We start from the raw sequence: 26,932 nt of genomic DNA, 5'->3' as shown, positions 1-26,932 counted from the left end.
AGAGAGAGAGAGAGAGAGAGCGAGAGAGAGAGAGAGAGAGAGAGAGAGAGAGAGAGAGAGAGAGAGAGAGAGAGAGAGAGAGAGAGAGCATTTGTTGGTCCTCCTCCTCACCCATCAGCAAAACCTACTACAGCTATTGCTAAACTAGTGTTTTTCAGCACTAGAGGGCACTGTTGGAGCTGTTAAGCCAAGATAAGCGTCAGTGTGAAATGTCCCATGTTGCATGCACAGTAAGTATCCACATCATGCGGTGAATAACATGAAAGACCATAAGGCTCTTGCAGGAAATTGACACAGATTATTACACATCAGTTGCTCAAAACATATGATGACACACAGCCTTTTTACAACTATGGCATGTAGGGGATGTACATTTGATTTAGGGAACAGGAAACCATTGAGATTCCCCCTGCACCTTCAAGGTAGGATCTCCAAAGGTTTGGGGCATTTTTAAATGTGTGAAGTTGCAGGTCTCTGGACAGCAGATCCTTACACTTCTCCACTGGTACGAATCCATTTCAAATGACAAACAAATCGAAGCCTTTTCAATCAGCAACAAGACTGAATCTTTGCTAGATTCAGTTAGCAAGCCAGCCAGTCAGTCAGCTAATCAGTCAGTCAACTGCTGATTCAACTGCTCAGTGAGTCCTCCAGCCTGGTTGACTGGTCAGTCAACCAGTCAGCAAACCAGTCGGTCACATAAATTGCCCCATGCCCTCTGACATCTGAGATGTGGACCTGCTGAATCTGGCCGAACCTGAGGACATCCTGTCCGACCTCCAACTCCTCTTGACCAGGGCGCCCAGGTTGCTCCTGAACTTCTCCCCCACGAAGGCGTACAGGAATGGGTTGATGCAGCAGTGTGTCAGGGCCAGGCTGTGGGTCACCACAAACGTCAAATCCAGTGAGGTCCTCACCGAGCAGTCAAAAGCCACCACTTTGGCCCTCACCAACAGGTCCGCTATCATGGCCAGGTGGTACGGCATCCAGCACAGCAGGAAAGCGATCACCACGGCGACGATGACCCGCATGGCCCGATGCTTCTGGAAACCGCGTGTTTGGACGAGCCGGGCCAGAGTCACCCCGTAGCACGCCAGCATGACGGCCAATGGGAGCAGGAAACCCAGGACGTGACGCAGTCCGTGCGTGGCGACGCGCCAGTGGAAGGCGTTGCCCATGTCAAACTGCTCAGCGCACACCACTCTCTCTGACTGGTTGGGCTTGAAGGCGTCGTTGAAGAGCGCCGGCAGGGCAAAGACCCCCCCAAGCGTCCAGATCACACAGCACACGGCCCAACTGCAGGCCCACCAGCCGCCGTTACGAGTGTCAGCGGCGTGGACGATGGCAAAGTAGCGGTCCACGCTGATGCAGACCAGGAACAGAATGCTGGTGTAGAAGTTCACCTCCGTGGTCAGGCTCAGGAGCTTGCAAAGGAAGTCCCCAAAAGCCCAGCCCCACGTGATGTTGTGGGCCCAGAAGGGCAGCGTCACTGCGATCAATCCGTCTGCCACAGTCAGGTGGAGCAGGTAGACATCCGACGGTATCAGGGTCTGTCTTCTGGAAGCAATCACAAACCCCACCAGCAGGTTTCCTGGGACAGCCAATAGGAAGATGCCGACTAGGGTGATCGACATGGCAGCTGCAACTGTGCTGAACAGGGGATGATCCTTGCAAGTATGAGTATTGGGGTTGAACACATAGGTAGATAGGTTAGTGTTGTTGGATGGTTCATAGTATTCTTCATAGTTCCACTCCAAGTAGTCTAGTCAGAGAAAAGTAGAAGAAGAATCGTTTTTACATGATAAAATTGTATGCATAAATATTAAATATGGGGAGTCAGGTGGCTGAGCGGTGAGGGAATCGGGCTAGTAATCCGAAGGTTGCCAGTTCGATCCCCGGTCATGCCAACTGACGTTGTGTCCTTGGGCAAGGCACTTCACCCTACTTGCCTTGGGGGAATGTCCCTGTACTTACTATAAGTCGCTCTGGATAAGAGCGTCTGCTAAATGTAGGCTATTATAAATATAAGTGTAATATTGTTAAGGATTAAAATATACTATATGGCTGCCAGTGCAGTAAGAACATTTCGCTTGATTAGATTTCGTAAAATAATGTTGTTTACTTAAACTGAGTTACTAGATAACTCTAGTTACCCCCCCCCCCCCCTCCCCTCAAACCTGTCAAGTGTTTTCACACCAAACTCAACAAACCATTTCTGTTTGGATCAACAAATAACAATGGGGCCGTTTTTCATGCTTTTGGGTTAGAGCCCACAGTTCTGCTGGTGGAAACATCACTGCTAAAGCACAACATGTCATTGTAGTTAATTCTGTGCTTTGTGTAAACAAAATGAGGAAGGTCCCTACAAGTTTCTACTTGATAATGCCTCCATCCACAAAGCGAGGTCCATACAGAAATGTTTTGTCAAGTTTTGTGTGGAAAAACTTGGCTGGTGAGCAGAGGTCCATGATTTTAGAAAGAGAGGTTCAAACAAGCAGGTGTCCGTATATTGAGTGGCATCCCACCAAAATCCTCCATGATGTCCACCTAAATTCATCCATGCATGCACCCAAAACAGTCTGTTCATCCATCCATCTGTTTAAATGTATCCATCCATCCACTTACTCATCCATTTACAGTTTTTTACAATCACTTTGACACAAATTTCAGAACCTTGATGTCCTTTTTCAAAACTCTAGATACAAAACTCGAAACAGTCATTACTTGTAACACACACTGCCACATGTTCAAAAAATAGCATTGTATGTTCATATCTTTAAAGACACTTTGCGCATGCAGAATCATTAGTTCAAAAAATGAATTTATCATGAAATACCATAGGAACATTCACTTAGATCATCCACACACAATATACCCATAGTTTCACCATGTAGTTGTTTGTACAATCATTAAATATTGTACTACAAAATGTGTGATACATGTTTCAGAAGACACTACATCACCATAAATGGACTACAGTAAGAGAAAATACTACACACAGTGGAATCATTGAGCAAAATCAGAACTGTATTGATGAAATACAATCAAATTACAGCAATTACAGTTTTTTTGTATCAAAGCAAACATAACTAGAGAGGGTACAATTTCTGGGGAAATTGTAGGGTGTGCTTGCTTGCGTCGGTTGCACAGGGGTCCGTTTTTGAATGACATTTTTACAACTGATTTCTGTATATTTTATATGAAAATGCATACTTATTATTTATAAAGATTAAATAGATTTAAAAGCATTTTTTTTTTGCTGCTCATTTACAACTGAAAATACGAGTGAAGTGTAGAATGAAATAGATGTCTTCTCATTTCCCCTGCAAGAGGCAGCCTCATCGTTGAATCAAAAGAATACATTTGGCAGACCGGTGTAAAAATTGACCTAATCTCTATGACTTAAACGTCATTTTAAGTTTTTCCCTTCTCGTGATATTTTCATGCATGTAGCCTACTCATTGCATTCATTCATTAATAAAGAACCCCCTTTGAAGATTATTCTACGACGTTACCCGGCAGTAGAAGATGGAATCGCGATTCAGACAGTCCCATCTGCTAACTGAAAATATGCCCCCCAAAACGTAAATAAGCTTGACATTTATTTAGTGGAAAATCGCTCATTCATAAAAAGCTCACTGGTAGCGATCATTGTCAGTAACAACGCAAAATGCGATATAGCCCTGTGTGGAGAAGCTGCCCCGGTAAATTGTACTACTACGGTACAGTACTAGTAGACTACTGTGTTCGTCTTGGTAGCGATTGCGTTGGTTGAATTGGATTTAACGTTCCGTTGTACGGTTTAGGCTGAAATTAATTATTTTCATGAACAGATTGACAACGTTTAGGCTGTGGCAATGAAGTTCAGGTTAGTAGTTAGATAGACTTTTGATTTAAGTAAGGGGAGTGCCGAACATGTTCTGTCGCCGTTTGACTTCCTACAGCTGTGTAGATGTTTTTGTAGTGTCTCGCGTAGGCTACAGCATTGCAGTGAGCAACACTGGTTTGAAACCACAGGTAATGATAATTTCACCCACAAATCGTTTACTTGTAATGTAATGTCATAATAAATCCTACAACGAAAATGTATTTGTGAGGAATGTTTATTTTGAAGATTGAAAACAGATGCATCATAGACCACTGTAGTATGTGTTGCCCGGGCAACAGAGGCTAATGTCATGATGCTAATGCTTCAGTGAAATAGTAGACTACCGTTTCCAAAAGTAGATGTGGGCCTACTTCCTTAATAATATCAGCTAATATTGTACATTACATTTCATAATTGTGTTTCACATCACAAAGTAAAATTGAGTAAATAGTTATCACCCTGGCCTCTTTGCTTGTGGCGTTCCTGCAGCTGCCTTGCAGTAAAGCTATAGTTAGCCTAGCTATCCCCCAAGTTAACAGATGTGAAACGAATGTTCTGCTACAGGTAGTCACGCGTGTTTTCGTGACGTAGTGACGTTAGTAACGTCAGTGACTGTGGCTAGCAAATTAGCCACCGTTAGCTTCACTTTTCACCACAAAAACGCAATTTCTACTTAAACCATGCAACGGAACGTAAATAAAAATACAACCAACGCAATCGCTACCAAGACGAACCTTTTGACACCGCCGTTGTGTATGTAGTCCAAATATTGACTGATCCTTAGGGGGGCGAAAATAAATAATAATAATAAATAAATATATATGTGAGAGAACAACGGTTGTGCTCTCGCCGAAGGCTTGAGCACACCCAATAATAATAATAAATAAATATATATGTGAGAGAACAAAGGTTGTGCTCTCGCCGAAGGCTTGAGCACACCCAATTAGCTACAAAAGAAAACTATGCTACAGTACGTGAACATGTACTGCAGTGTTCCTCACCTGGCTCAAAAACCAAACAAACAAAGCAAAATAAAGGATTGATTACTCTCCTATATTTCCCATCAACCCTGTCTTGTGGATTTGGCCACAAGTTTTCATTCACATCGCAATAGATGTTTTCATTTGACAAACATCTCTGAAAGAATCTCCAGGCATAGCGAATCTAGGCCTGACACTGGTCTGCCGTGATCTAATTGTATCCCTCATCCATGGCCTGGAGAAGAGTAACTTGTTCATGAGGGTGCCTATCGTACACCTCCATGTGAAGAACAATTCCTCAGTAGGGTTGAGGAAGGGAGAGATGAGGTCAAGTACAAGGCCATAAATTGACAAAGCAATTACAGTACAAGGCCCGCATACCTACAGGTGCTGCTGGTTTTCAAATCTGAAAACATTATGGTTTAGTCCAATTTGTTCATGTTTCATAGTAATTGGTGTCAATGGATCTCGTTATACTGAAACTTTCATGTTCTAAATGGTGATACTTTGATGTTTAGTTGTGTCATTTTGAACAGATGATTATAGTTCAATGAACAAATGATCATATTGTTCACCTGTGTCAGATGATGTCTAGGATTAAAGGATCTGCACTTGAATACACTCATCTTCCCTTTTCACACTGTTCAATGTTAACCACATAACACTAAACACAAATGTTGTGTCTTGAAACTATGGAAAGCAGTGCGTAAACATACATTCTAGTATGTGGGTTGCTCCGATAAACAACATTTTGTTGTAATACTTCAAATGTGTCGGAAAGTAAGAAAGAAAGAAAGAAAGAAAGAAAGAAAAAAAGAAACGCAAACCCCTCAAGCTGCTATAGAGTAATCAAAGCTATGTGACACAGATTTATAGAATGTTATATAATCGACACTCACCTGCCATTTTATACCCTAGCCCAGAGAATATGCAGTGTGATGTCTCATAGGCCAATGCTTAATTTATAAGTGTCAAATATGATGCAAAATGTCAACATATTCCGTCAAATATGTTGAGATTTCCTGTTGCCTGCCCCTGCTTCTGTCACCCGTAATGTATTTCAAAATCAGGATGTCTCAATGGGGTTAATTTCCCTGTTCGCTAAGTGGTCAACATGACCTTCTCGTGTGTGTTGGTTTTTATCCAACAGTAGACACATAATTGTACAAAACATGTGCTTACTTTGTGTAATCGGTAATCAGTTACGTAAATCTAATTTAATTATTTGAAGTTGCAACATTCAGGAAGAGATAAAAGTTACAATACCCTGATACAGTATTTGTAGACAGTGTTCAGTTTCACCTGCGGGTTTTCAAGTATATTTCATTGAGTGTTGAGTTTAGGGTGATTTAAGTTCTCATAATGTTCCCACACAATGTTATGTCCATTCAGAAATTCCTCACATCCCAGATCAAATCAAATTTATTTGTATAGCCCTTTTTACACGCAAGCATGTCACAGAGGGCTTCACATATGCCCATAGAACTGCCCCTCAACCAACCTAAACCCTCAAGGAAGACAAGGAAAAACTCCCAAAAAACTCTCAACAGGAGAAAAATGGAAGAAACCTTGGGAGGAGCAATTCAGAGAGGGATCCCCTCCTCCAGAGACGGTTGGTGAGAGAGAGGAGCAGAACACAGGCTAAACATAGTCATACAGTGTCGGTGGGGTTTTAAAACACCAAAATCCATTGTTCAACTTTATAGATGTAGGACAGGACCGGGAGACTCGCGACCAGGTTCAGCGTTGGCTGACCGACGACCAGGCAGGTGCTGACAACTCAAACCCCCCACACCACAAGGGATGTGTGTGGGGGGGGACAGAGAGAGGAGAGCAGGGATTAGAGGATGCCAGGAGCAGATAAAAGTTACAGTCATAATAGAATGAGATCCCCACCGGTCAAGTGTGGACTGGTGCAGCAATTTAACAGAGCAAAAAAGGGGAATTTGATGCAACCCCACACACCAAGACAGCGACAGCCCCCCCCATTTGGAACATGAAATCTGTTCCAGGGGAAGAGAACTCTAAAATAAGTTATACTTATAGAATAAGGATGGAAGCAACCCGTCCCCCATTGCCTCCAACTAGTAACATACTTACCTAAGAGATCACTGCAAAATTGATCTGACTTTTTTGCTCAGGGAGGCCAAGGAGTCTCTGTGACACAGACTTACCCCATCCTGGTCATTGATGATAATGGATGTTGAAAACTCGCTGTTTGTGCAAGGTAGGACATAGGGTAATGCACAAGCAGAAATGGATATCTTACAAAATCACAATTTAGCACAAACATGTTTGGGAACGTAAAACCATATGTTTTTTCACATGGTATATCATATTTATGCAGCTGTTTCTATAACATAGAAAACAACCCTCATTGTTGGAATAGTGACTTTTTATGTGTTTTAAGTTCCCAAGCAAAAGATTTCTGTGAACTTGAAACTTTTCTTTTTTGAAATTCTTGTGAAAGCACCACTCCGCCCACTCCTGTTCTCCTCTTCACATCTACTCCTCCTCCCCCCACTCAGCTTGTTCACCTCCCCTTCCTGCACCCCCCCCCCTACCCCCACCCCCACCCCCCTCCATTCTTGACCTCCCTCCCCGTGTTGTAACGACCTGTTGCCAATAGTTTCAGTTTTAGGACGTCAGTCCTCTCAAACCCATATCTCATAAATCTCAAACATCAATCACATCTTTCAAAGTAGACAGTGAAAATATGCAAAGCATCAGAATGACTGCAGTCATGTTACAGGCCCTGCCTCATCATACAGGCATGCTGACTGAAATAAGCACTGTGGAGAGATTGAAACCCTCAGAATCCTAGACACCCTACAGCCTGAAGAACTTGAAGGGTTCCATTCTTAACCACTGAACATAAATTTAGATTGAATTCTAGCTTAAGATCTTTAGAATGAAGAGTGAGGTCATCTTCAAGAATACTATAATTATCTTAGCATATGGCATGAGATGTCTCATATCAATAAAGACGTGTTAAAATGTGTTTGTTTGTCAGCCAGCAAGTGCTTGAAAGTGTGTGTGTGTGTGTGCACAGGAGGTACGATATGCTTCTGATTCAACCACCAACCTGCTAGGTCATCAAAGTATTTCATGTTGTGACTTGTGACTACCGCTAAGGAATCAGTGTGACAGGGTAACCCACAGTATCAGGTAGCACATCAGTTCCACAGAAGGAACCACATTGCACTACTAAATTCCTCATTTCAGTTTCAATCCTATCCTTAAAATCTCAAACATGTAGTCTCAAGATCAAAGGGTTCCATGTCTCCCGTAGCTTTGCTACCGTCACCAGAGAAACAGAAAGAGTCGTATATGTCAACAAATAAATGCCTACCACATGGGTCCATCCAAGGATGAATGTAGGTTGATAGATGATTTTGGATGGATGGATGGATCAGTTTCGATGAATGTATGGGCGGCCAAGTCAATCAAATTAGTCCCAATCGTATGTGGGCACTGCTCTATTTCTTCTTACCTTGAGTGATTAACTTAAATATATTTCTATTTGTTGAACATTGCCATGACAAAACACATAGAGTAAGTGGTGTTAACACATTAGCGGTATTAGATGTCTGAATGGTCTATAGAATCTTAAACAGGGTGTCAGGTGGCTGTGAGCTCAGTTGGCTGAGCGGTTAGGGCATTGGGCTATTACTCAGAAGGTTGCTGGTTCGATTCCCAGCAGTGCAAAAAGATGTTGTGTTGTTGGGCAAGGCACTTCACCCTAATGTCCCTGTACTTACTGTAAGTCGCTTTTGGATAAGAGTGTCTGGTAAATGTAATGATTATGACAAACCTAACTACAGCAGACAGATTGTGACTGACGGACTGTTGTTGTGGTAGGTATTTATTGTGGGAAGTTTTCTTTTTGAAATGACTGAGTGCTTTCTTCATGACTTTTCAAAAGCATTTCACAAGTTTCTTTTTTGAAGATGAAAAGCCATGTCCCTGTCTGGTCGGCCCTCCACCTCTTTGCTTTGATTCATAATGGCTTCAACTCCCATTTTTATGATGGAATAAAACTCACAGATTGGCTCTTGTGGGTGCATACAGACTTAAGTAGCTTTTGAAACGTGTGTGTGTGTGTGCGTGTATGTGTGCGTGCGTGTGTGCATGGGTGTGGTTTGTTCACTGCCAATTTACTGAGCAATTCACTGAGAATAGTTTGAAGTGTGTTTGGTCCTTGGTGTTGAATATGGCTAACAGGGTACCAGCTGTTTTCCCTGTTCTTTTTCTGTCACATGACAGCCCAATCTCCAGTGAGTACGAAGACTCACTAGGCCTGTCACTGCATGAGTTGGGATTCTACCTGTCTTCCTTTCAACACAGATTTGGGGGAAGGGGAGGATTGCATCTACTGTTCTATCTTTCACACTCACTATAACAGTACCGCAAAGTCAGAAATATCCTATTCTATAAACCAAACCTGAATTAAGATTTATTGTATATGCATTCTTTGGCTACAAAAAATACAAAGACTTGTATTTGATTCTAAAGATGTATTCAGGCCTGATTTGTTGGGGTGGAATTGGTAATATAAGCATAGACCCCCCCACCCCCATCAGTTTGGTGTCAGCATCTCTTAGAATGCTGCCTAACAGGTTTCTGTCAATTTGACCATAGCATTCCTACCAGACCTGGTATACCAGAACCAATCATAATTTATTGGGATTTTTTTATTCTTATGATCATTTATGAAACTCTAAGGCCAAGATAACAATTTACTGTACAGAGAAGTTCTGCTGGATTTGAGTGCAAAGATGAGCATGTGTGTCTGTCGCTGTGCACTAATTTAAGCTTTTTAATTGTGAGATACACAAACATAGTGTAACATGGCAATTAAAGTTAAAGTGGAACGTTTTGTGTGCTGTTGTATCAATTAGGAACCGGAATTATCATTTTATTGTAGCCTATCGTTTGAACGGAAACATAATATCGTACTTGAATTAGCCTCAATGCTGATGGTGCGGCAATTAGGGTATTCTAATGCACTGTCGTTGAAAATCTTGATCAACTGTTCTGCCAGCCTGTTTTCACTTGGCCTTGGGGCTAGAGAACGTAAAATTCATTACAGGCAATTCTGTTTGCAACCTTTGGGGTCCTGATTGAAATAAGCGGAAGAGAGACAGACGCAAGCCTCGGCGGAAGCGGTCTGTCAGGAAAGAAAAATCTGCAGAATTTGACACAAAGACGCCCGATCACATACAATATTATTTGACCGAACCGTGTACCACGCTTTATATCAGCGTCCGCTGCAATGATTCTGTTAGAAATCAATAACCGGATTATAGAAGAGACACTGTCTTTGAAATTTGACGGCGCATCCAATGGGTGAGAAATCATTGTTCCTGACTAGCTTAGCTATATAGCTATATTATCTAGCTGTTTAGCATTATATTATGACGGGCCAGTATCATCTCGATGATACAAGAAAGTGGGGTGCATCTATTTGATCTTACGATATAGATATACTTATCGATACATCAATGCACACATGGTGCTCTACGAAAATGGTTCCAACTGATGACACATTCGCTTGCTATATTAGCCATCTACCTATCTAGCTAGCTAAATTAGCCGCAAGCTGAAGGTGGGGTGTGTCTGGTTAGCTGGGCGGGGTAGACAATCCGTACTGTTGAGGCTAATCTGTTTTGAAGACTGCTAGACAATTTCACTACCTAACCATATTACAACATGCATATGTCGGCATATTTGACGGTACACGTGATTTGGAAGAAATGAGTGAACTGTATGTGTTCTGTTCCGTGCAGCTAGCTAGTTAGCTAGCTTATCTCTGCTGAAGCTGCTACTACGTTATTGACTGAAATGTGTTTCAGCAAACTGCTGTCCAAGTTCTCTGGCAGCCCTGTATTATGTTGTGAAATTGTCACAAGGCGTCGTGAGTCAGTTGTAAACTACCTATACATGTAAATCTTCCATTACTACTAGCCAGGTAGGTTGCTAGCCATCGCCCTTTCCTGCAACTTCCGCATTCCATTTGTCAAGCTGGGTCAAGTCAGTGCAGAGTTGCAAGCTCTCACTGTCCGTTTGCTTTGCCACAATAATCAACTGATCAGGCAGTCTCCAAAGTAGCTGCAAGTGAATTATGTTTTGTGTTCCAGTCATTGTTCTTCATTTGTGAATTTGAAGGTATGGGTCTAGTGTAATTGCAAAACTCGAAAAAATTGAATAGAAACCCAGATCTCCCCGCATATCACAATTCTGCTGTATGTGAACAGCTTCAAAGTTGTGTATCTCACAGAGAAATACTCCTCACTGTTTGCAGGACCAAACCTGAGGCGGTAGAGGTGACGTTTGCAGGTGAGCTGTTGTGACCTCTCCATGCACACATACTCGTACAAATGTTTTTGTACAATTTTGTCTTTGAATAAAATGTCTTATTTAAGATTGAGTTGTTTGCCCCCAAGTGCACATTTTACTGGAAGGGGTTGAGGGAGCATATGCTAGTGCTGGATTATTGGTCTTTAACGATGTGTCTCTCTGGGTTAGACTTTGATGGCGTCCTGTACCATATCTCTAACCCCAACGGGGACAAGACCAAGGTGATGGTCAGCATCTCCCTCAAATTCTACAAGGAGCTACAGGAGCATGGAGCTGATGAGGTAAAAAACACACACACACACACACACACACACACACACACACACACACACACACACACACACACACACACACACACACACACACACACACACACACACACACACAGGCTTACACTGAGATAGAAACACTGAAGTTACAGTCTTCAAGTACAGGTGTGTTGTGGCTGTGTATAATACGTATGTTCTATATTGAAGGTATAGAATCTAGAAAGTAGCAGAGATGGCATGAAGGCCAGTCAAGGCCTTTACACTAGAAACATGTCATAATCCTTCACTTCCTTCTCTTCATTTGAGGCCCAGTTATCTCTCACCATCACACCCCAGGCTCATACTGAGAGAGCAAGTAGCAAACACAACTTTTCAGAGCTTGAATTCCTTTCCAATGTACCGCCGTGAGCTGCTTTGGGGAAGTTGTGAGCGGAGGGGAAGAAGAGACAACGATGCTGAATGTCTGTTCAGGTCTGAGTTCTGCACGCAGGCTCTTAACACACAACCTTGAGAGTTTTCACCATGTAAGGAAGAAAGCAGCTTCAGAGGTCTCTCTTATAGAAACAGGAAGTGAGTCATTGTGGGAGAGGAAGTGCTGCGCAAGCTGGTCGCTGCTTCAACAAGCTCCATGGCTGCCTTCCAGCAGCTTTGAACCTCTCCCCTTATGTTTTCTCAGGCTTTAGTAGATAGCATAAAAGGGATAGACGTCTTTTCAACTTTGTTGCTTTCCCCCCTTGAGTACATTGAGAACCTGAGATTTAATTTTTACGGTTCTAGAAGTGATTTTTGCCGTGTGGTTATTTAAAAAATAGTTTCCAAAGTAGTGAATACAGTATGCATTTTGATGTGACGTGAGCCATGTTCTAGTATGTTCCAGTTGCCATGCAAAAGAACATTTTCAGACACCATAAGTCTGCATACCGTATTCATTCATCACTTTGAACGATGTTTTAAAAACAACTGCACAATGTTCTAACATGTTTGAGTTTGCTGTGTACCTTACATTCCTACATCGCTCCAGGGAGAAAGCCCCTTGTCTTCAGCTCTGAATACCCACAGTCCTCGCATTCCTCACCTGAATTTGCATACAGGGCCAGCTTATTTCAGACAATTCCACACTGACAGGTGGCCATTTGATGTGAAGACACTTATCCTTCCCTACAATCACTCACACATTCCCACCTCCGCAACCACTGTGGCCCCTACAGTCATATAGCCACTGTGTTTTTGTAATTCATGAATTCTATCGGTGTCCTTAACATGCACCACCCTGCTCACCTTTCTCTCTCTCTGCAGCTACTGAAGAGGATCTATGAGAACTACCTGGTTGCCCCTGAGGCGGGTGAGTGACCTTCCCCCCTTGTGCGCGCACGCACACACACACACTTTTAGGGGTGGTGATAGAAACGACTGGTCATCAAAACGGGCCGTGCAAGGACGGTGCAGCCTGAGGCAGTGAGGGGACTAGCAGCCTGTCCTGTCTGTAGAGAAGCCTCAGTCTTGTATCCAACCCCTCATAGCTGCATACCAATTAGGCTGTTGTCACATTCCCTGCCTTTCTGCAATTGTTCAGTTGTTTTTTTATCAAAGAGAATATGCAAGGTGCTCCGTGTGAAGTGCTCGTGGTTTTAGGGAATCTGAAACACGCTAGCTGGTTCTTGTAAAAGGCTCTTCTGATAATGGGGTACATTGTCCATCGAGTTCACTTACTCTAGACAAAAACCTAGTAACAGTGTGTTTATTTAGCACACACTTTTATCCAAAGCGGTGTATGTAGAGGAGGATTTGAACCTGAGACCTCCAGCAAACGTGCAGTCAAATTGCAATGCCACTGAGCCCTACCCTCTTATCAGCCACTTTATAAAAGCATCCGAAAATGGAAAAATAAATCAAAAATAAGTTCAACCAGTTGAACCCCATCGATGAAAATGAAACTGCTGAACATCCCTGTTTGTCATTGGCCGTCTCCTAGGCTACAACGTGTCCCTGCTGTTCGACCTGGACTCCGTACCAGCCAATAAGGAGGAGGTGGTGCACCAGGCGGGCATGCTGAAGAGGAACTGTTTCGCCTCGGTCTTTGAGAAGTACTTCAAGTTCCAGGAGGAGGGCAAGGAGGGAGAAAAGAGAGCCGTGGTCCATTACAGAGAGGACGAGTCCATGTAAGTGGCCTGTGCACTGCCTGGTGAAATAGGACACAATACCAGGGGCGTGATGAAAACAGTTTCGCCAAACCACCTCTGAGATAACCTTTTTGGTGCGGTTGGCATCAGTTATTTGTAGAAACGTGAACGGAAACGTTTCAGTAGCTTTCCGTTTCTCCTCAGCCGAGTGGAAAACACAATTCCTCATTTGTTGGTCAGATGATGGAATGTCCTGTTGTAGAATGGCCTTGTCACCCAGGGAAACCAATGAGTTCAAAGTTAGACTGTAAATCTCACTCTGGTGACTTCTTCACAGAGACATATACAGTTGCAGATATTTTTTTTTAAAGCATTTGCGACAGATGTTTGATTTGTGTTTGTGTTTTGAGTTTAGTCTTTGCCTATTGCTCCTTGGGTCATATTGTCCTCAGTCAACTAAACCAAACGCACCCCCTCTCCTCAGGTACCTGGAAGCCAAGAAGGACAGGGTGACTGTGGTGTTCAGCACCGTCTTCAAAGACGACGATGACGTCATCATCGGGAAGGTCTTCATGCAGGTAGGCCACACCTCGACAGCTCTCATGAGAGCCGGGAATCACGTTTTTTGCCAATCTAAGCAATTACACATACGTCCGCATCTGGACTGTCCAATTGGCTCTCTGCGCTGTCAACCCCTGCACTGCGGATCTGATTGGCTGGGTGTGTGTGTGTAGGAGTTCAAGGAGGGCCGGCGGGCCAGTCACACGGCCCCCCAGGTTCTGTTCAGCCACCGGGAGCCGCCCCTGGAGCTGAAGGACACGGATGCTGCTGTGGGAGACAACATTGGATACATCACCTTCGGTATGAGCCAACACTAGCTTGGGGGGTGGGTTCCCCTAGATAACTGGTCTCCAGTGTTGTCCTTGGACCAGATCTGAGAACCATAATAGGATCCTGGTTAACCCAGCCCCTAGATAACTGGTCTCCAGTGTTGTCCTTGGACCAGATCTGAGAACCATAATAGGATCCTGGTTAACCCAGCCCCTAGATAACTGGTCTCCAGTGTTGTCCTTGGACCAGATCTGAGAACCATAATAGGATCCTGGTTAACCCAGCCCCTAGATAACTGGTCTCCAGTGTTGTCCTTGGACCAGATCTGAGAACCATAATAGGATCCTGGTTAACCCAGCCCCTAGATAACCGGTCTCCAGTCGTGGTCCCCAAGAAGTTGCTATGTCCCTGCAGTCCTGTGTTGTGGAAAGTCTGGTGAGCCGTAACCCGGATGCATCAGGCTGTTCCTTTGTGACTTGAAGAAGTGACCAACCTGACGCCGTTTTGGGTTTCAATTTCCTCCAGTTTTGTTCCCGCGCCACACCAACGCCAACGCCAGAGACAACACCATCAACCTCATCCACACCTTCAGGGACTACCTGCACTACCACATAAAGTGCTCCAAGGTTCGTACTAACTAGTACACCGCACCTGCACTACCAGATAAAGTGCTCCAAGGTTCGTACTAACTAGTACACCGCACCTGCACTGCCACATAGTGTCCCAAGGTCTGTACTAGTTGGTATCCTAACTGCTACACCACACATGCACTATCATACAAAGTTACCTTTTTCCCTACAAAGTACTTCAAGGTCAGTATCCCATAAAACCCTTAGTTTGCAACTAGCCCTCAGCAATGGCCTACATACCTTTCCAGGTATCAACTTGTGCTTCTGGCTTGGCTACACTTTAAGCCCGAGGACCAATTCCTCACGTTAGCTAACCAGCCCAAAGGGTGCTCACCAAGAGATGTACAGTGGACAGTAGGGATGGGACAAAGAATCAAATTTCGATTTATTGTGGTGTATGTACAAAAGAAATTACACCAAAAATAATCAAACCGAAAATAATCAAACTGTGAGAATTGTGAAAAACAAATTGTTCCATCCCTAGTGTACGGTAGGGTCTGGAACCGACCAACACTCTGGGTATAATTACACAGCTTCCTTGGATGTCTGAGGTTGTGAAAGAGTGTGTCCCAGGCTTCACTCCTGGCTGACCGGACAGACCGGAATCAAAGACTCGCTATTACTGTAAAGTCAACACGGCAGAGACATCAAGGTGGTTTTGTTGTTGTCATACTGTTAAGTGTGTGTGTGTGTGTGTGTGTGTGTGTGTGTGTGTGTCTGTGTGTGAGATTGTATGTCTGATACCCCCTTGCTCTAGGCCAAAACAGTGTGTGTGGCTATGCATTCAGTGTGTGAGACTGCTTTTGTGTGTGACAGGAGTCTGTCGGTCTGGCAGGCACATCTTAATTAGAGCTCATAAATATTAGTGTCAGTTCGATTTGTATCTTAATTGGCTGTCGGTTTGGTGTCCTGTCTGTCTGACTGTCAGTACGCCTGTCTCTCTGTCAGTCTGCTTCTCTAACCCTCTGGTCTCCTCTGCAGGCTTACATCCACACACGCATGCGGGCCAAGACCTCGGACTTCCTGAAGGTGCTGAACAGGGCCCGTCCCGACGCTGAGAAGAAGGAGATGAAGACCATCTCGTAAGTTGTGCTGCTGGACCCCTCGCTGCTCCTTCGCACAGCTGGGGTCTCCTCCCCTCTCCTCCTCCCCTCCTCCATATGGGTGCATGGGGATGGTTTAGCTCTACTCTTCTCGCATTTTTCCGGACAGACACGTTATCTGAATCCGTCCACTCGCAATCTCACCATGGATCTCATCCTTCTGACTGGTGGCAAACCGAAAGAGAGATCTGCAGTTTCTGTGATCGCTATCTCTCGCCCAGCATTTCATTCCACACTTAATTGAATACCAACTCAGCATTACAAACATTTTGCGGTTTGGCATGTCTGTTCCTGATATGCTGTAATGTTCTTCCTCCTGGAAAGGCCTGTGTGTGTGTTCGTGTGGCTACCGTTCACTAGCCTAGGCGGTCATCTTTGACACTGCTAGCAATATTTGAACACAGCCGCGATCAGGATTCTAACAAGCCCCCATCCCCACTACACAAACACTGTCCTCCCCCTGTTAGCTCACGCTGGGTGTCGTGTGGTCGCCCCAGACAGAACAGCCCTTGTCACTCGGTTAATGTGTAATGCACATACTATACTGCAGGTGAGTGTTTGTGGGGCAGGGTTACCGTTGGCAAATACTGTCATACCTAGGAGCACCGGACTCGACCTTTTAAAGCAAAACAAACAGTTTCACCCACTGTTAAATACTATTAGAGTAGTGGGTGTGTGTAGCAACTTCTCATGAACCATACGATGGCTGTGCGTGTAGGTGTAGGTATTGGATCAGTTAACCCTATACTTGCTAACTGAAGGATCAGCTATCTGTGTAGATAGATAGTTTGGGTGTGTGTGTTATAGTCCACAGGCTGGTTTCTGCACCGAGGCATTTGCTGGAAGATGCATTAGGATAGTATTATGCATGCTGTACATAATGTGCCTGTTGGTAAGTGTTTTACAATCCTCCTGGAGACTGTCTGCATGTGTGAGGGTGTTGTACCTGAGTAAGAGCTTTGTTAGTTGTGGATTGTAACTTTGTGTGTGTGTGTTCACAGGGGCAAAACGTTTACCCGCTGAGGCTGGTCTCCATACGTGCACTGACTCCCAGGACACGCCCAGTCACGCCACATTGGACAGGACCTTCTCCCCCCCCCCACCCCCCCAGCCTGATTGCGAGTGTCCAGACTTTTTTGTTGTAATAATAAAGTTGGCTCCTTCAAAATAAAGTTGTCTCTTAGGAAAATCGAGGCATAAAAGTATAAAAAGGGCATTCCTTGCTTTGCATACTTAGATAATTATTAGTCCTATATAAATATATATATGAGAAAAAAAAAAGAAATTTTTGATACGATATCTTTTACTCCATTTGGTACTCTTGCCTTGCTCTCTCTTTCTCTCTCCCCCCTTTTCCTCATGGTGACCATGCATTCAATGACTACAGAATTCCCCCCTCACCCCCACCCCATCTCTCTATCAATGCTTTCATGTTGTCTGTACCATTGTCATTCGATACAATAAACCGTCTTACAAAAAGCATTCCTGTCGTGTCATCAGTTTCAAGTTTCTTTATTGTCAGGTGCGCAGAACAACACAAGGTCAGACTGGGCACTGAAAGTTTTGGGACAAGACAACGCAAACAACCTGGCATAACATATAAGTACTAAGAACATAGATTACATCTATGATAAGCTCAAATAGAATAGAAACAAAAAATAACGCTGTCCCACAGAGCTATCATCAGATCTTAACAATACATCTCAGTTCTGTTGAAGTGAGCTCTCCTGCCTGCCAGTTCCATGGAACTCGGAGAAAGGGAAAGACGGTCTGAGTTCCGCCTGACAAACACCTCGCAAACAAGCTTTCATGTTGACATGTAACAAAGGGAGTGAGACATCAGGGCATGGTGGGATGAGTTCTCCGTGATGAGTGGGATTTGACTTTGAGCAAAGGTTCGAAAACCTAACATTTGCTGCACAGCGACCCCTGGTCACAGTTTTAGATCACCAAATTTGGTATGACACCACTATTCTTTATGCAACATACCGTAAAGAGGATCCTTTGTGCTAACAGAATTCCACCCATTCCTCTGTACTCTCCTATCTTGATTACTGGACCCGTAAACCTAGCTTGGCCACACCCCCTCTGCAGAATACAGCCTCCCATGTCACCCCTGCCTAAAGAAACAAACCCTCCATGCCCCACGGTGGTGGCCTAACCTCCCTGTTCAGCTAAGCACGTTTCCAAGCCCATGGTCTAAAGACGCTCCCCTTCAAGAGTCACGTTGACTAACTTCTGCAGCATTGTGGCACCGAAAGAACCACTTAGATGGCGTTTTTTGGGATGCCTGTGACTTGTCCCTCCCTGTCTCTCCCCTGCACCATGTATGAGTGAAGGCCTGTTTGAGATCCTGTTGTTACACTGTCTGGCAAGAAACTACTGTATTTGATGTTGCACTTTAGATATGTTGTCATTTCTGTTGCACTGTACTCGGCCATGTAGTAATCGACATTGTAAGACTAGTTATTATTGCATTGTAGTCGTTTTGTTCCCCATACTTTGATCACCTATCAAAGTATGCTGGTGGAAGTGGGCTGGTGGGGTGGGAGGTGGGGTGGTTTTCTTGACCCCCTGGGTAGAACGTTCCTACTTCTTCCCTTTCTTGCCCTCCTTCTGAGTAGTGGGGGCCTCCACCTTGGCGGGGGGGGCTCGGTGGCAGGGACGCTCGGCTCAGGAGCTGTGACCACCACCTTCACCGTCATCTTCTCCTCCTCCTTCTCCTTCTCCTCCTTCTTACTCGACTTGAGTGGCGCTGAAAGAGGAAGTAGGTTTCAGTTTCACAAGCGTGATCAACATAACCAGTCTGGTCCCTTTTATACTCCAGAATTTCATTTTTTATCCAGTCTTCCTCGTTTTTCGGAGGTAATCTCTGATATAACGTGACTAAGATGGAAGAAGCATGTGTTCCTTTCAACAGCTGTTGCCCATTCTGTCATGTTAGATCAAGGAGGTTTGCATTTCCGAAGTATTGAAATAGGTTTAACGCTACGATCAGGCATTCATCAAGTCTTTTACACACAATCTTATAACACAAATGTGCATTTTAAATCGCAATGAGATCAACCTTTTAATGATATCCTGTTGCGCATGCTGTTACTGTATATTGAGGGGCACACAGTGAGATTAGAGCATGCAGTATTTTTACAGTGGGGTGACAGCTAAGCGAAGCGTCTAACCTACTCCTAGTGAACACAGCAAAACAGAATCCACAACCATGAAAGTTGTGAAAGCTCCCTAGCCCCAACCCTAAAGCCTACTAGAGGATTGTGAAAGTGTGTAGGAGCCAGGATATGTGATATAAACACAGCGAAGACTGACTGAACTGAAATGGAAAACATGCAAGACACACAGTATCAGTTCATCGGAGGGGACCCCCACGCGCCGCATCTCCTTGACATCTGCAACCACCGGTGTCAGAAAGAGGCTTCTAGAACTCACCGCTGTTCAGAGCGTTCTCTAGAGAGAACTCCAAGCTGTGGAGAGGAACAGAGAGAGAGAGAGAGACAGCATATCGCTGTTGTAGTATCGCGTGACTGTGCCTGTGCGTCTGTGTGTCTCCAGAAGCACCCACCCTAGGTCTTACCTGGCCTCCTTGTCATCGCTGATGCCGAGGATGAGGCAGTGGTAGTTCTCGATCTCAGCCTCCAGCTTCATCTTAACGTAATTTTGATACGATATCTTTTACTCCATTTGGTACTCTTGCCTTGCTCTCTCTCTCTCTCTCCCCCCTTTTCCTCATGGTGACCATGCATTCAATGACTACAGAATTTAAATTTACATTACATTTACATTTATTCATTTAGCAGACGCTTTTATCCAAAGCGACTTCCAAGAGAGAGCTTTACAAAGTGCATAGGTCACTGATCATAACAACAAGATAGCCAAAAAACATCGCGAGTAGCCAAAACATGAAGCACACATTGTGAACAACCAAAGTAAGTGCCAAAGGGAAGAAACATAAGAGCATGTAGTTAAACAAGTTACAATTAAACAACATGAACCGCTATAAGTGCAAGTGTACCTGTGGAAAAAAGCAAGCAACAGTAATAAAAACAATATATCACAGCGAGAACAAAAAATTTAAAACAATTACCATTAACCTCAAGAACAACAAGTCTCTAAGCAAGAGTCATTGTGATCCTTGAGGAAACTGACATTGGGTCAAGCGAACCATTCCTAAGTACCGTTGTACTCCCGGAACAAGTGCGTCTTGAGCCTTTTCTTGAAGGTGGAGAGACAGTCAGTATCTCTGATGGAGGTGGGGAGTTGATTCCACCACTGGGGGGCCAGACAGGAGAAGAGCTTGTGTTGGGACCAGGCGGTCTTGAGCGGTGGGACCACCAGGCGGTTGTCTGAAGAAGACCGTAGGTGACAGGTGGCGGTGTAAGGCTGCAGGAGAGACTTGATGTAGACGGGTGCAGTCCCGTTCACTGCTCAGAAGGTCAATACCAGGCTCTTGAATCTGATACGGGCCATGATAGGTAGCCAGTGGAGAGAGATGAGGAGTGGTGTGATGGGAGGTGATGATTGGTCCAAGTGAGGTGGTGTACAGAGAGAAGAGGAGGGGTCCAAGGACGGAGCCCTGTGGGACACCAGTGGAGAGCTGGCGAGGTCCTGACAGTTTGCCTCCCCAGGAAACCTGGTAGGATCTTCCCGACAGGTAGGATGAGATCCACTGGAGTGCAGTGCCAGTGATGCCCATCTCAGAAAGTCTGGCGAGCAGGATCTGGTGGTTAACCGTATCAAACGCTGCAGAAAGGTCCAGCAGAATGATGACGGATGACCTGGAAGCCGCTCTGGCAGACTGGAGGGCAGTGGTGACTGAAAGGAGGGCAGTCTCTGTGCAGTGGCCAGTCTTGAAGCCCGATTGGTTGGGGTCAAGCAGGTTGTTCTGAGAGAGAAAGTTAGACAGGCGAGGATCCTTTGTGCTAACAGAATTACACCCATTCCTCTGTACTCTCCTATCTTGATTACTGGACCCGTAAACCTAGCTTGGCCACACCCCCTCTGCAGAATACAGCCTCCCATGTCACCCCTGCCTAAAGAAACAAACCCTCCATGCCCCACGGTGGTGGCCTAACCTCCCTGTTCAGCTACGCACGTTTCCAAGCCCATGGTCTAAAGACGCTCCCCTTCAAGAGTCACGTTGACTAACTTCTGCAGCATTGTGGCACCGAAAGAACCACTTAGATGGCGTTTTTTGGGATGCCTGTGACTTGTCCCTCCCTGTCTCTCCCCTGCACCATGTATGAGTGAAGGCCTGTTTGAGATCCTGTTTTACACTGTCTGGCAAGAAACTACTGTAGTTGATGTTGCACTTTAGATATGTTGTCATTTCTGTTGCACTGTACTCGGCCATATAGTAATCGACATTGTAAGACTAGTTATTATTGCATTGTAGTCGTGTCATTTTTGTTCCCCATACTTTGATCACCTATCTAATGTAGATGTTGTTGCTGCACTTAAGCAATGAGATGTTATTGTTGCACTGTAGTATCCTTTGATTGTTCACCTCGCCTGTTACCTGAGATGTGGTTGCTTTGCAACGTGGCTAGTAAATACAGACTGCCCCTTGACTGACCAGCTAAATACTGTAGAACTAATGTCTGCTAAATAGAAGAAGAAAAAAGTACTGTCATTTTAGACTGTTCTGTTAGTCTGTGTTTGAGTGTTCACGAAAAAAACGGTATCACTAAACCAATCAAAGCCCTCTGGCTTTGTATTGTATTATATTATCAACTGCAAAGTGTACTCCCATTGCACAATGCTTGGTACAGTAATTAACCCAAGAATATGATTGTTTTTCTTGAAACCACATGAGAAACGACGACAACAGCCAAGAGTAAGATGGTGCAATATTTATTTAACCAATAGAATTTGCTGAGAAAGAATGCACTGGATGAACAACAAAGCTACTTCAACACAACATCAGTAATTGTAATGTCGGGCATCCATTTCTTAGGGGAGAAGAAGGGTTGCTGGTGGAAGTGGGCTGGTGGGAGGTGGGGTGGTTTTCTTGACCGCCTGGGTAGAACGTTCCTACTTCTTCCCTTTCTTGCCCTCCTTCTGAGTAGGGGGGGCCTCCACCTTGGCGGGGGGGGGGGGGGCTCGGTGGCAGGGACGCTCGGCTCAGGAGCTGTGACCACCACCTTCACCGTCATCTTCTCCTCCTCCTTCTCCTTCTCCTCCTTCTTACTCGACTTGAGTGGCGCTGAAAGAGGAAGTAGGTTTCAGTTTCACAAGCGTGATCAACATAACCAGTCTGGTCCCTTTTATACTCCAGAATTTCATTTTTTATCCAGTCTTCCTCGTTTTTCAGAGGTAATCTCTGATATAACGTGACTAAGATGGAAGAAGCATGTGTTCCTTTCAACAGCTGTTGCCCATCCTGTCATGTTAGATCAAGGAGGTTTGCATTTCCGAAGTATTGAAATAGGTTTAACGCTACGATCAGGCATTCATCAAGTCTTTTACACACAATCTTATAACACAAATGTGCATTTTAAATCGCAATGAGATCAACCTTTTAATGATATCCTGTTGCGCATGCTGTTACTGTATATTGAGGGGCACACAGTGAGATTAGAGCATGCAGTATTTTTACAGTGGGGTGACAGCTAAGCGAAGCGTCTAACCTACTCCTAGTGAACACAGCAAAACAGAATCCACAACCATGAAAGTTGTGAAAGCTCCCTAGCCCCAACCCTAAAGCCTACTAGAGGATTGTGAAAGTGTGTAGGAGCCAGGATATGTGATATAAACACAGCGAAGACTGACTGAACTGAAATGGAAAACATGCAAGACACACAGTATCAGTTCATCGGAGGGGACCCCCACGCGCCGCATCTCCTTGACATCTGCAACCACCGGTGTCAGAAAGAGGCTTCTAGAACTCACCGCTGTTCAGAGCGTTCTCTAGAGAGAACTCCAAGCTGTGGAGAGGAACAGAGAGAGAGAGAGAGAGACAGCATATCGCTGTTGTAGTATCGCGTGACTGTGCCTGTGCGTCTGTGTGTCTCCAGAAGCACCCACCCTAGGTCTTACCTGGCCTCCTTGTCATCGCTGATGCCGAGGATGAGGCGGTGGTAGTTCTCGATCTCAGCCTCCAGCTTCATCTTAACGTAATTTTGATACGATATCTTTTACTCCATTTGGTACTCTTGCCTTGCTCTCTCTCTCTCCCCCCTTTTCCTCATGGTGACCATGCATTCAATGACTACAGAATTTACATTTACATTACATTTACATTTATTCATTTAGCAGACGCTTTTATCCAAAGCGACTTCCAAGAGAGAGCTTTACAAAGTGCATAGGTCACTGATCATAACAACAAGATAGCCAAAAAACATAGCGAGTAGCCAAAACATGAAGCACACATTGTGAACAACCAAAGTAAGTGCCAAAGGGAAGAACCATAAGAGCATGTATTTAACAAGTTACAATTAAACAACATGAACCGCTATAAGTGCAAGTGTACCTGTGGAAAAAAGCAAGCAACAGTAATAAAAACAATATATCACAGCGAGAACCATCCATCCATCATCTTCCGCTTGTCCGGGGGTCGGGTCGCGGGGGCAGCAACCTAAGCAGGGAGGCCCAGACTTTCCTCTCCCCGGCCACTTCCACCAGCTCTTCCTGGGGGACCCCGAGGCGTTCCCAGGCCAGCCGAGAGACATGGGGACCCCTCCAGCGTGTCCTGGGTCTTCCCCGGGGCCTCTTCCCAGTGGGACGTGCCCAGAACACCTCACCAGGGAGGCGTCCAGGAGGCATCCTTATCAGATGCCCGAGCCACCTCAACTGGCCCCTCTCGACGCGGAGGAGCAGCGGTTCTACTCTGAGCCCCTCCCGGATGACCGAGCTTCTCACCCTATCTCTAAGGGAGAGCCCAGACACCCTGCGGAGAAAACTCATTTCGGCCGCTTGTATTCGCGATCTCGTTCTTTCGGTCACTACCCACAGTTCGTGACCATAGGTGAGGGTAGGAACGTAGATCGACTGGTAAATAGAGAGCTTCGCCTTTCGACTCAGCTCCTTCTTCACCACAACGGACCGATGCAGAGCCCGCATCACTGCGGATGCCGCACCGATCCGCCTGTCGATCTCGCGCTCCATCCTTCCCTCACTCGTGAACAAGACCCCGAGATACTTGAACTCCTCCGCTTGGGACAAGATCTCCTCCCCGACCCGGAGATTGCACTCCACCTTTTTCCGGTCGATAACCATGGCCTCAGATTTGGAGGTGCTGATTCCCATCCCAGCCGCTTCGCATTCGGTTGCGAACCGCTCCAGTGAGAGCTGGAGGTCACGGCCCGATGAAGCCAACAGGACCACATCATCCGCAAAAAGCAGCGACCCGATCCTGAGGTCCCCAAACCGGACCCCCTCAACGCCCTGGCTGCGCCTAGAAATTCTGTCCATATAAGTTATGAACAGAATCGGTGACAAAGGGCAGCCCTGGCGGAGTCCAACCCTCACCGGGAACAAGTTCGACTTACTACCGGCAATGCGGACCAAACTCTGGCACCGGTTGTACAGGGACCGAACAGCCCCGATCAGGGAGTCCGGTACCCCGTACTCCCGGAGCACCCCCCACATGAGCCCCCGAGGGACACGGTCGAACGCCTTTTCCAAATCCACAAAACATGTGTAGACTGGTTGGGCGAACTCCCATGCACCCTCCAGAACCCTGCCGAGGGTATAGAGCTGGTCCACAGTTCCACGGCCAGGACGAAAACCACATTGCTCCTCCTGAATCCAAGGTTCGACAATCCGACGGACCCTCCTCTCCAGCACCCCTGAATAGACTTTCCCAGGGAGGCTGAGGAGTGTGATCCCCCTAAAGTTGGAGCACACCCTCCGGTCCCCCTTTTTAAAGAGGGGAACCACCACCCCGGTCTGCCAGTCCAGAGGCACTGTCCCTGATGTCCACGCGATGTTGCAGAGTCGTGCCAACCAAGACAGCCCTACAACATCCAGAGCCTTAAGGAACTCCGGGCGGACCTCATCCACCCCAGGGGCCTTGCCACCGCGGTGCTTTTCAACCACCTCGGCGACCTCAGCCCCAGAGATAGAAGGGCCCCCCCCAATGTCCCCAGACTCTGCCTCCACGTCGGAACGCGTGTTGGTGGGATTAAGGAGGTCTTCAAAGTATTCCTTCCACCGATCCAGGACGTCCCCCATCGAGGTCAGCAGCACACCATCCCAACCATATACAGCGTTGACAGTGCACTGCTTCCCCCTCCTGAGTCGCCGGATGGTGGTCCAGATCCTTTTCGAAGCCGTTCGGAAGTCATTCTCCATGGCCTCGACGAACTCCTCCCACGCCCGGGTTTTTGCCTCTGCGACCGCCAAAGCCGCATTCCGCTTGGCCTGCCGGTACACATCAGCTGCCTCTGGAGTCCTACCAGCCAACAAAGTCCGATAGGCCTCCTTCTTCAGCTTGACGGCTTCCCTCACCTCCGGCGTCCACCACCAAGTCCGAGGGTTACCGCCGCGACATGCACCGACCGCCTTGCGTCCGCAGCTCCGGTCAGCCGCCTCAACAATGGAGGCCCGGAACATGGCCCATTCGGACTCAATGTCCCCGGCCTCCCCCGAGACATGGTCGAAGCTCTCCCGGAGGTGGGAGTTGAAGCTCCTTCTGACAGGGGATTCTGCCAGCCGTTCCCAGCAGACCCTCACATTACGTTTGGGCCTGCCAGGCCTGACCGGCGTCTTCCCCCACCATCGTAGCCAACTCACCACCAGGTGGTGATCAGTTGACAGCTCCGCCCCTCTCCTCACCCGAGTGTCCAAGACATTCGGCCTCAGATCCGACGACACGACTACAAAGTCTATCATCGAACTGAGACCTCGGGTGTCCTGGTGCCAAGTGCACATATGGACACCCTTATGCTTGAACATGGTGTTCGTTATGGACAAACCGTGTCTAGCACAGAAGTCCAACAACAAAACACCGCTCGGGTTCAGATTGGGGGGTCCGTTCCTCCCAATCACGCCCCTCCAGGTCTCACTGTCATTGCCCACATGAGCATTGAAGTCCCCCAGGAGGACGAGGGAATCTCCGGGAGGAGCGCTTTCCAGCACCCCTCCCAGAGACTCCAAAAAGGGTGGGTACTCTGCACTGCCATTTGGTGCATAAGCACAAACAACAGTGAGGACCCGTCCCCCCACCCGGAGGCGGAGGGAGGCTACCCTCTCGTCCACCGGGGTGAACCCCAACGTACAGGCACCGAACCGAGGGGAAACAAGTATTCCCACCCCAGCTCGACGCCTCTCACCGAGGGCAACTCCAGAGTGGAAGAGAGTCCAGCCCCTCTCAAGGAGACTGGTTCCGGAGCCGATGCTGTGCGCTCCAGAACCAGCTCCGGCTCCTTTCCCGCCAGCGAGGTGACGTTCCACGTCCCTAGAGCTAGCTTCTGCAGCCGAGGATCGGACCGCCAAGGCCCCCGCCTTCGGCCGCCGCCCGTCTCGCACTGCACCCGACCCCCATGACCCCTCCTGCGGATGGTGAGCCCACTGGAAGGGGGTCCCACGTTGTCTCTTCGGGCTGTGCCCGACCGGGCCCCATGGGAAAAGGCCCGGCCACCAGGCGCTCGCCATCGAGCCCCACCCCCGGGCCTGGCTCCAGGGGGGGGCCCCGGTGACCCGCTTCCGGGCAGGGGCAACTGAGAACCATTGTTAGTTTTCTTCATGGTAGTTTTTTGAGCCACGCTTTGTCTGATCCTTCGCCTGGAACCTTTTTGCCTTGGGTGACCCTACCAGGGGCA

The 26,932-nt window shown here is 46.5% G+C and overlaps 2 protein-coding genes and 1 long non-coding RNA gene across 3 annotated transcripts; 1 reads left to right on the top strand and 2 right to left on the bottom strand.

The window, feature by feature from the left end:
- Positions 1-286: 286 nt before the first annotated feature.
- LOC136966126 (C-X-C chemokine receptor type 2-like) lies at positions 287-5,789 on the bottom strand. Its single transcript, XM_067260529.1, has 2 exons — positions 5,748-5,789; positions 287-1,762 (listed from the first exon to the last, which is right to left on the bottom strand). Exons 1-2 carry the CDS (start codon positions 5,752-5,754, stop codon positions 696-698), a joined length of 1,074 nt encoding a protein of 357 aa, XP_067116630.1. The 5' UTR covers positions 5,755-5,789; the 3' UTR covers positions 287-695.
- Positions 5,790-9,984: 4,195 nt separating this feature from the next.
- arpc2 (actin related protein 2/3 complex, subunit 2) lies at positions 9,985-17,326 on the top strand. Its single transcript, XM_067260718.1, has 10 exons — positions 9,985-10,197; positions 11,153-11,187; positions 11,377-11,489; positions 12,774-12,819; positions 13,450-13,636; positions 14,082-14,175; positions 14,332-14,458; positions 14,954-15,054; positions 16,039-16,139; positions 17,162-17,326. Exons 1-10 carry the CDS (start codon positions 10,124-10,126, stop codon positions 17,181-17,183), a joined length of 900 nt encoding a protein of 299 aa, XP_067116819.1. The 5' UTR covers positions 9,985-10,123; the 3' UTR covers positions 17,184-17,326.
- A 1,387-nt stretch (positions 17,327-18,713) lies between these two features.
- LOC136966545 (uncharacterized) lies at positions 18,714-19,776 on the bottom strand. The gene is made up of 3 exons (XR_010879380.1): positions 19,747-19,776; positions 19,602-19,636; positions 18,714-18,915 (listed from the first exon to the last, which is right to left on the bottom strand). It is a non-coding gene; the product is annotated as an uncharacterized lncRNA (long non-coding RNA).
- Between the last annotated feature and the right edge of the window lie 7,156 nt (positions 19,777-26,932).

Source organism: Osmerus mordax, chromosome 22 (genome assembly GCF_038355195.1).
Source record: "Osmerus mordax isolate fOsmMor3 chromosome 22, fOsmMor3.pri, whole genome shotgun sequence".
Classification (NCBI taxonomy): Eukaryota; Metazoa; Chordata; class Actinopteri; order Osmeriformes; family Osmeridae; genus Osmerus; species Osmerus mordax.
The sequence above is the reverse complement of the archived record's forward strand: the minus strand, read 5'-3'. Positions and strand labels throughout refer to the sequence as shown.